The 11,357-nt window shown below is 32.6% G+C and overlaps 1 protein-coding gene across 1 annotated transcript; it reads right to left on the reverse strand.

The window, feature by feature from the left end:
- Positions 1-9,182: 9,182 nt before the first annotated feature.
- Positions 9,183-9,599, reverse strand: LOC126882464 (uncharacterized; the record flags this gene model as incomplete). Its single annotated transcript, XM_050647425.1, has 1 exon — positions 9,183-9,599. A coding segment is annotated over exon 1 (417 nt), but the record flags the coding sequence as incomplete, so codon positions are not given.
- Positions 9,600-11,357: the final 1,758 nt, after the last annotated feature.

Here is an 11,357-nt window from a genome sequence, read left to right on the forward strand (position 1 = left end):
CTTCTAATTCTAAAACAATTTAGTGATCGACACTGTATCTGTGTAGAATTGCTAACAAAAGCAGGTAAATTTATCATAGCTAACCTATATTGTCAGTTCTGTGAAGATATTGATGAATACGTGGAAAAGATAAGAGCTATATTTATAACGTATAGAGAGGAAAAAGTTATAGTTGTAGCAGACGTAAATGCAAAATCAATATTGTGGAATTCAACTCAAACAGATCAAAAAGGATTATTAGTAGAAGATATGATTAATGAACTAGAGTTGATAGTACACAATAAACCAGGAAACCCACCAACTTTTCAAAACAGAGCTGGTGCGGCTAGCAATATAGATATAACAATATCAAATGTTGCAGTAGCACACCTAGTTAAGGATTGGAAAGTGATGGAGCATGCAACAATAAGTGATCACAACCTTATAACTTTCAATCTTAATAACCTAAATCCACGTAATACGGAAATATCTTCGGTAAGATACAATATAGGTAAAGCAAATTATGAACTATTAAAGTCTGAGTTTCGACCACCTTGTCTGGTACAAAGGGGATCTAATATAAATATTGCAACAAAAGAATTAACCAAACAAATTAAAAAAGCAATGGATATAGCAATACCAAAAATAAAAGAAAATAGTAAAGTAAAAAACTCAGCCTGGAAGGAAAACCTCACAAGAATGAGAAGCAGAGTTAGATATGCGCGAAAGCGATATCAACGATGTGGTATCTATCTTGAGAGGCAAATCCTTCTAGGTGAGTATAGAAGACTAAAACAAGAATATAAACAAGAAATAAAAATAACAAAAGCTAAAAGTTGGGAAACCTTCGTATCAAGACACTTAGAATTAGATATATGGGGAATACCATATAAAATAGTTTCTAAAAAAATTAGATGTCCGACAATGCTTTCTACTTTAAAAAAAGAAGATGGAACATTTACAGAAAGTTGGGAAGAATCGGCCGAAACATTACTTAATGTATTATTACCTCCAGATAAATTAGAAGGAGAAACAGTAGAACAAAGAAATATAAGAGAAGAAATGATACAAGAATACCAAATAGAAGAAGAAAGAGAAATAGATGAATTCACAGAAGAAGAAGTATATGAAAGTATGAGAGAAATGAAAAGAAAGAAGGCACCTGGACCGGATAATATTCATGTTGAAATACTTCAAGCATTGTCGGAACAAATAATTCCAGTACTAACATCATTATATAATGAATGTCTTAGACAAAGAAGGTTTCCCAATAATTTTAAACAAGCAGAAGTTATAATAATACATAAAGGGGAAGATAAAGATCCTGCCTTACCGAAATCATATAGACCGGTATGTTTATTGAATACAATGGGAAAATTACAAGAAAAATTACTATGTAAAAAATTAAATCAAATAAGAACAGAAATTGGATTACATCCTGGTCAGTATGGTTTTAGGAAAGGTAGATCAACAGAAGATGCAATAAATAAAGTATTTGAAATAGTAAACGAAAGCATAAAAAAGTATGTTTTAATGATCTTTATAGACGTGTCTGGGGCTTTTGACAATCTTTGGTGGCCGTCATTCTTTGAAAGACTTCGAAGAATGAGATGTCCAAAGAATCTGTACGGAAGTCTCAGAAACTACTGTCAAGACCGATATGCAAGCCTAAGCTGTCCAACAGGAAAAAAGACAAAACATATCACAAAAGGATGTCCACAAGGATCAGTTTGTGGACCTATGTTCTGGGATGTAATGCTAGAGGAACTGTTGGAACAATTGACTATAGATCCTGAAGTGCTTGGAAGCATAGCATATGCAGATGATTTGTTGTTGATCATAGATGCAAACTCAAGAAGAGAATTAGAAAATAAATCAAATGAAGTATTAATAAGAGTAAATGATTGGATGAATAAAGTAAAATTAACAATATCAGATTCAAAAACAACATATAGTTTAATAAAAGGAAATTTAGAAAGAGATCCAATTATAAAAATTAGAGGGAAAACAATAAAAAGAAAAATGGAAACAAGATATTTAGGTATTATAATAGACGAACAAAAATTATTTACAAAACACATGAATTGTGTCTGTGAAAAGGCAACAAAGATCATGCATAGCATTGATAGTCTAGCACAGAAGGAATATAGAATTTCGTTCCGACAGATGAGAATATACCTAAGTACAATACTTGCATCAATTGTAGGGTACGGTTCAAGTGTATGGGCACATAGATTAATAAATAAAAAAAACGCAGAAAAATTAAATAGAGCTCAGAGAGGATTTCTTGTAAGAATGACGGGAGCATTTGGAACAACTGCAACACAGGCACTCACAGTTTTAACTGGAGTAATGCCAATGCATTTAGAAACACAAAAAATAGCATGTAATTATTGGCTAAAAAAAGAAAAATATGAAAAAATAATACAAATAATAGGATTAGATATAAGAAATAAAAGAGAATTAAAAGAAATAATAAATAGAAAAAGACAAAATGAATGAGAAAATTCAACAAAATCTAGACGTTTATACAATTTTATACCAATATTAGAAAACATTCCAAATTATTTTAATCCAAAACAAGGTTTAATACACTTTTTAACAGGACATGGACCGTACCCAACATATTTGGAAAGATTTAACTTAAAAGATGATGCATATTGTGAATGTGGAGAACTAGGTACACCAGAACATATAGTGTTACATTGTGAAAATACTATAGAAAATGAAGAACATAGAGAAATGAGAAGAAGATTAGAAAGAATTGAAATAAGAGATATATTACAAAATGAAGAATATTTTGAAATATTAAACAATCTCACACAAATAATATCTAAAAAACAACAAGAAATCTATAATAATAGAAGAAGACAACCAATAATCCAACCCTGATGAAGTTGAGTAAGATAAAGTTAAAATAAATAAAATAAAATATAAATTCAAAAATAGATATTTACAATTATAATAATAATAATTCAATATAAAATAAATAGATAAAAATAATAATTCATAAAAAAAAAAAAAAAAAAAAAAAAAAAAAACTACCAACTCTCTTCTGAAAATAGAGGGACTGTCTTTATAACTTAGAAGGGAGTTGATAGTACCAAAAATATTTTAAATTGTTTATTTAAATTTGTTTGTTATACGTAATTAATAGATTATGGCAAATTGTTATTGTAAAAATAGATTTAATGTAAAAATATAAAAAAAAAAAATATCTGTAATCCCATCAGGAAAAAACGACCTGGATTAGTTACTAGAGGCCAGGTCATATGTATAAAATAATAAAATAAATAAAAAAAAAATAAATAAATAAATCCTCTTTGATTTTGTTTATTATTGTTACTCATAATTTTGTTAATTTTTTTATATGTACGTTATGTTAGTTTTTTTATTAAGGTACATTATGCTGAGATATTGGTGATAGACATATACATATTTTTTTTATTTTATTTATTATTTTTACTTATAAGTGTTAAAGCTTTTTTAATGTTGTTCTGAAGCAATTTCCTCGTGGCATTTTTATAATTAACTATTTAGATGGGAAATAAACTACAATTAAATTGAAAAAATAATTTTATTAACGTTTCGACGCCCAAATCGGGTGTCGTTTTCAAAATACAGTACTATTTTGTATTTTAACAACTACACCCGATTTGAGCGTCGAAACGTTAATAACTTTTTTTTTTATTTAATTGTGGCTTATTTACCATCTAAATAGTTAGGTAGTTAAAGGTTTTGGCCGATTTTATGTTTTACACTGCCTATTTGATAAATCAAAATTAATTGATAAACCAATGATACAAATTCAGATTAAAATAAGACATACGAAATTCTTTGCTGGGATAGCTTTGATAAAAGTAATTGTGGATCGCTCGTTAGTATCAGCTATATATTTCAGTTATGTAAAGACCTATCAACAATTGCAGCTCTGCTATAAAAATATTACATTAATTATACACATAAATTCTGTCGTAGACTTGAAGACTACATAATATCAAATGTGTGCTGAATATAGAAGTAAGAAAAGCGAAACTAACTCGTTGTCCTAGGTGAACGACAAACGCGACAACGCGACACGACGCGACGCGACGCGAAAATATCAAGTAATGGTTGTATTTGTGTATGGCCTACGTTTTCGGGTTAATCAGTCTACGACAAGACCCGACGAAGTGCGAACTTGATTTGTTCGCGACGAGACACGACACAGTGTGACGCCTCATTGCTTTTTTCAATTCAAATTATGCTACGCAATAGTTTATTATATAAATAAAAACTAATAATAACTATATAGTACCAGTGTTTTTTCATTAACATACCTTAAAGTCAGTAACAGCCTCTCCTCAATAGAATTTGGTTTTTGAAAATTACTTATTGATAGTTATTGATAGCTCAGTTATTAATACTCAGTTTAACAGCTACAATGATATAATCGAAAGTGAATAAGCCACAATACTCTTTAAACCAACGTGGATTATTTCATTAATTTCGGATATAAATGATTAAACTCTCCAAATTTACTCGTTCTAAATATATGACATTTGTTGTCTTTCTTTTTCGTTTATGGAATTTTTTAGTTTTTTTTTTTGGAAAAATATGAATTTTCTAGTAACACTGCCGTATACTTCCCCACACTTAAGAATAGGAATGAATAATTGACATCGTCACGTTTGTCCTGGTTTGAGTGATGGAAAGCGACGCGATGCGACGCTACATAAGCCACACGTCGCGTGAATTACTGGTCGCATCGCATCGCAACGCATCGCATCGCAACGCATCGCATCGCGTCGCGTCGTTTTCCGTCGCTCACCTAGGACAACGGGTAAACGAAAATATCTAAGAACATCACAAAAAATCGAGTGGGGAATGTTAAAGAATGAAAATAAAGGCATATTCAGAGCAAGAATAACAGAAAAAATGTGTTGGAACATGAAAGGAAGTTTAAATACAATTTAGAGAAAAATTTATATATTCCTGCTGTTGAAATACTTTGAAAAATGCCAGTAAAGAAATTTGAGAAGAAAGCAACCTGGTTGCGGTCAAACGAAATTAAAAAAAAAAGTAAGAAAATAAGAGAAAATAGGCGAAACGCAGATGTTCATAAAATATGGTTTCCAGAAGAAAGTGAAAGTGGTAGCAAAAGCTAAAACAGAAGTGTATACAAATCTATGCACTCAACTTGATATCAGGGGAAAAAACAAAGATATATAAAACAACCAAATATAGAGCAAAGGAACTTAAAAATTTTAGATAGATTAAATGTATCTAAGATGACACTAATAAAATACTAATTCACAAAAAGGCTGAAAAAAAGGGATAGAAAAAATAATTTGTCAGTTTATTAAATGAATAATTTGAGACAAAACCAGTTGTGTAACGGAGAGAGTAAAAACAATGGTCCAAACGAGGAAATGGTTCAAGCACTTTAAAAAATAAAGAAATGAAAAGCAGTTCGACCAGATTATAATCCTGGATTAGTGTGGAAAGCATTAGGAGAGACAGAAGCAAGTTAGCTAAAACGTTTATTTAATAGAATTATGACAATTTGACACATGTCAGACTAATGAGCGAGTGGTGAGTTTGTGAAAAAATATTCCGTAAAACTCCCTTTTAAGTCCAACTTAACCATGTTTGGAACTGAATTTTGGTCAGTTAAAAAGAAAGAGGAACAACGAATACATGTGGTGGAAATGAAAATGCTTAGATGGATTATTATAGGGGATTATGTTTGGGGATTATATTGGCAGACCAAGAAAAAGATGGTGCGATAACCTAAACAATTTAGGAAGCTAATATTCAAGAAGAAACAGGCTTTAAATCCTACATACAAAAAGGAAGAAAAAGAATGTTAGGGGAAGTCTAGGTATGGCACCAATTGCCAAAGTGAGAGGACATAGGTTAAGCCGGTTTTGTCAAGTTCAATGTCGAGACGTTAATCACCCAATATGAAGAATTGCTGATCTGTGAGTTCCTGATTGGAGTAGAAGAGGAAGACCAAAGAAGACTTGCAGATTGGCTTATGTAGGGCATGTCAGCAAAGGGGATTGATATTGATATGACCCAAGATAGAAACTTATGGAGAAATGTAATTACGGAAGCCAACCTCGCATAGAAATAAACGCACAGAGAATAATGGTAATGCTGATGCTGATGAAAATTCTCTGGCATTGTCTATTGAGTTCAAGTATTCTAGCATTTAGTTTCCAAGCGAAATTACTTAAATATAACTTGTTCCATGTTCCTAGTTTTTTACAAATACTAATTTATTTTTTAAGACTTATTTTTTATTAAAAGTTTTTTCTTTTTTCCTTTTTCTGGTTCCATTCGCCACTTCTCCGAATGGTTTTTTTAGAACTCATCTAAGGCTCTTATTTTTGATGACAGAACAGTCAGTACCAGGTCGAGATATAGGGAAAGAATTTGAAAGTGAGACCAGTAAGACCAGTTCTTTAAAAAAAGAACATACTCATAACGATGATTTTTTATAAAAATCGAAAACGTTTTGTTGTGATGTAGCCTTTTAAGGGATTTTTAATAAAAAAAAAAATTTATACCTTTTACAAAGGATTTCTTTCCAATTTTATACTCATAACATTCATCAGAAAACCGTTCACAAAGTCCGGTACACAAAACAGGAATCTTTAAATATGATTTATCAAGGCGAAGAACTCATCATCATTTAGCCTATATTTGCCCACTGATAAACGTAAGCCACCCGTAAAATTTACCACCCATGATTATATTGAGCTTCTTGTATCCAATTTGTGGTGAGTTGCTTTATATCGCCATTTCAGAATATTTCTGGTCCATCTATCACCCGTCAATATGCCAGCATGTCCGGCCCAAACCCATATAGTCATAGCTATTCTTTCAACTGCATCCGTGACTCCTGTTACTCTTCTTATTTCTAGGTTTGGTACTTTCTCTATATCGATAATACGTATTATTGATTTTTCCATAGCGTGTTGTGTTATTACACAGCCCATAGTCTTATTTAATTTATTGTTTTATCGTCAGTGCTAGCGTAGCTGCACTATATGTAAGAACCGGTAAAACACATTGGTTTACTGACTCTGATGACTAGACTTAAACATATACGCAAATAAAAAGCTATGAAATAGGCGCATAAATATGCAGTATTTTACCCAAAAATATGCATATTTATCTGGAAAATATGCATGTTATCAAAAATATTTACAGTATCTTCACATGTTTTCTTAATTAACATGTACCTGTGTATTTTATAAACTAAGATTATGTAATTAAATATTTGAGTATGTTAACAAATAAACTATATTATTTTGAATTGTGGTATGTAACAATAAATTATCAAATGATGTTCAAAATTTTCTAATAAGAAATTATGGCTTCCATCTGAGTACATAGAAAAACTTCTTTCAACATCAACTGATGTAGCTGGGGCATTTTTCAAATTTACGATACTAGTTGGTTTTAATTCTAAATTAAGTGGTTGGGAAAATGTCCCAGCTACTACTGATGTAATTGGGGCATTTTTCAAATTTACAATAATAGTTGGTTCTAAATTAAGTGGTTCGGAAAATGTCCCAGCTAATACCTAAACCACTTCAGAAAGAACCTGGTAACCACTGTTTTTCCCCATGGTTGCTTTAAAATTTTGGAAAATTTTCTTTCCAATATATATTACTTTTATCGTTTTGACACAATGATAATTTGGAGGATTCTGATTGGGTAATAGTTTTCTGAAGCTAGTTGTTAAAGTATCCTAACTTTTTATTATCCAACATAAGCGTATTAATCAAACAAAAAAGAATGTTAAGAAAACCTGAAGCTATAGTTGGGTTTTAATTTCAGTATTTTATAATGGCTAGAATATTCCACAGGGTGTTAGAAACTTTAAGGAAAAACATAGTTTGATTGGTCCACCCGGTATACAATGAAAATTTATCTGTTGAGCAACAAAATTCTTACAACGATATTGATAAAGTAGAAGGCTATAAAATATTAAAAAAACACTTGAATCGGACACCAGGTTTAGGAAATTCGAGGCATTAAAAATGAACAATTTTTTGGGCCGCCCGTTTCTTTTTGACGCACAGTGTAGTTTTATTTTACGAATGACTCTGAACTGTTTATTTTCGGCATTTTCAAAGCACAATAATTATTCACAATTATAAAAACACGGGTTCACGGCTTATTTTACAACAAAAGTGAAAAGTCAAAATAAAAATTTTTACCTAGAGATAAACTGGCAGATTTTGGAACCCTTGTGCCAAGGAAAAACATGGCAAAACTATGTATAAGCCTCTAAATTTTTTATTAGTTTGAACACCAAGAGATTTTGGCAATCAAAATTTCAAACTATATGCACTTTATGCACACTTATATAAAAATATGCAAAATTGGACATTTTTGCATATTTTATGCAAAATATGGAAAATATGCCATTTGCATATTTGCCTAAGTCTACTGATGACCTAATATCATCAGAAAAACTGTAACAACTAGAATTAAAGAAATGTAATTCCATCTGGTAGCGGGTAGCACTCCTCTATGATCCCGGTAGAGGACAAGCTACTGACTTTCTCCCATGACCAAGTCTTTGGTAGAGGACATATCTCCAACCTATCTTTCCCTCATTTTCCAATCCTTACAAAATCTCGCTATATCTCGCTACCAACCCGCACAAGTCAGCGTCGTAGTGGAATATCTAATCTTCAACATAATTGGCATGGCACAATCTAGAAAAAAACTATTAAAAGTTGAATCAACAATATAGATAGGTCTGGATACCGCGTACGAAAAAAAAGCATTAATAGCAAGCTGAAAATTTTTTAATAGCTTAAAGGTGTCTAATCGGACAAACTTTGATGTATGGGAACACTGGAACAGGGGAAGTTTTAATTGTGGAACGTAATTTTAATTGTGTAACTTTTCATCCTGACAAGTTTAAGATTGTGAAAACTAACAGGTTGTTTTTAAGTTTATACAATAGAAAACTTTATATCATCATCATTCTCTTTGCCTTATCCCTATGCGGGGTCGGCTTCCCTAATTGCATTTCTCCACACAATTCTATCTTGGGCCATATCAATGTTAATCCCCTTTACCAACATGTCCTGTCTTATCGTCTCCCCCCAGCTCTTCTTTGGTCTTCCTCTCCTACTCCTTCCAGGAATCTGCACTTCAGCTATTCTTCGTATTGGGTGGTTAACGTCTCGACGTTGAACATGACCAAACCATCTTAACCTATGCTCTCTCATTTTGGCATCAATTGGTGCCACACCTAGATTTCCCCTAATATACTCATTTCTAATTTTATCCTTCTTTGTCACTCCACTCATCCATCTAAGCATTCTCATTTCCGCCACTTGCATTCGCTGTTCCTCTTTCTTTTTCACTGCCCAACATTCAGTTCCGTACATCATAGCTGGTCTTATGGCTGTTTTATAGAATTTTCCCTTCAGCTTCATTGGAACTTTTCTGTCACACAACACACCACTCGCTTCTTTCCACTTCATCCATCCAGCCCTAATTCTACTGCATGCATCTCCATCTATTTCTCCATTACTCTGTAATACCGATCCTAGGTACTTAAAACTATTGCTTTTTACAATCATTTCACCATCCAAAGATACCATTTTATTTGTAGTAGCTCCATCTTTAAATGAACATTCCAAATACTCTGTTTTTGTCCTACTAAGTTTTAAACCTTTTTCCTCCAGAGCTTGTCTCCACTGTTCCAGTTTTTGTTCTAAGTCTCTTTCACTATTTCCTACTAACACGACATCATCAGCATACATTAAGCACCATGGAATGTTACCCTGTATTTTCGCTGTTATCTGGTCCAAAACTAATGAGAATAAATACGGACTAAGCACAGAACCTTGATGCAATCCTACTTTCACATGAAATTTATCAGTCTCTCCCACACCTGTCCTAACACTAGTCGTTACTCCCTCATACATATCCCTCACAATCTTTACATATTCACCAGGGACTCCTTTCTTATTGAGTGCCCACCACAGAATCTCTCGAGGAACTCTATCATATGCTTTCTCAAGATCAATGAATACCATATGAGCGTTTGTTTCTTTACTCCTGTATTTTTCCATCGACTGCCTTATAATGAAAATTGCATCTGTTGTTGATCTACCCTGCATAAAGCCAAATTGATTCTCGGATATTTCGGTTTCTTCACGTATCCGTCTATCAATTACTCTTTCCCATATTTTCATGGTGTGGCTAAGCAGTTTTATAGCCCTGTAGTTTGTACATTGTTGTATATCTCCCTTGTTTTTGTAAACAGGTACCAGTATACTGCTTCTCCATTCGTCTGGCATTTGTCCAACTTCCATAATTCTATTAAATAGACCTGCTAGCCACCTTGTTCCTGTCTCTCCCAATGCTCTCCATACTTCCCCAGGAATATCATCTGGTCCTACCGCTTTTCCTTTCTTTATTTTTTGAAGCGCTTGAGCCACTTCCTCGTTGGTTATTTTGGTGACCATTGCTGCTACTGTCTCCGTTGACTCTACAGGCTGTCTGTCAAATTCTTCATTTAATAAGCTGTCAAAGTACTTTCTCCATCTCTTTTTGACATCCCTTTCGTGAACTAGTATTTTATTATTTTCATCTCGGATACATCTAATCTGATTAAAATCTTTTGCTTTCTTTGCTCTCTGTTTGGCTATTTTATATATCTTCGTTTCGCCTTCCCTGGTATCAAGTTGATCGTATAGGTTTGAAAACCTATACGATATAATAGAAAACTTTATATAATATATGAAAAAATATTTGTCTGACAAATAGGTTGGGCATTTTAATAATTCCGACACGAATAACATGTCAAATGACAGGAATTGTGTTGATGGCAAATAGCAGTCTGATTTTTGCATGAGAGTTTAATGCAAGGGTAACAAATCAATTGGATTAGATTACAAAATAAATGGAACATTTTTGTAATATGACGTTCCAAACCTGTAACCTGTTCCATTGTTAAATTAAAACGTCCCCTGTTCCAGTGTTCCCGTATATCAAAGTTTGTCCGACTAGACACCAGCAAGCTATTATCAAATTTTCAGCTTGCTATTAATAATCTTTTTTTTTTGGTACGCGTGATCCATGCCTAATACTAAGTATCATTTATAGATTGAATTTTATTAGGTAATGATTTTTGATCGTAGTGTATCTCAATTTAAGCCATCTACCCTTAAAGAGCAAGTCAAATCTAATTCCTTTACAAAATATACATATCGACTTGTCGAGTCTAACATTCAGAATCGTCGTCTCTGGCTCGCATCTGGCTTTGTATATACGTTCTAAGGTCCACTTCGAACGTCCACTGACCGTATACGCGCCTAGTTTGAATGCCCATTGTTTATCCATGCTTCAGATAC

This window comes from Diabrotica virgifera, chromosome 3, assembly GCF_917563875.1.
Source record: "Diabrotica virgifera virgifera chromosome 3, PGI_DIABVI_V3a".
NCBI classification, from domain to species: Eukaryota; Metazoa; Arthropoda; class Insecta; order Coleoptera; family Chrysomelidae; genus Diabrotica; species Diabrotica virgifera.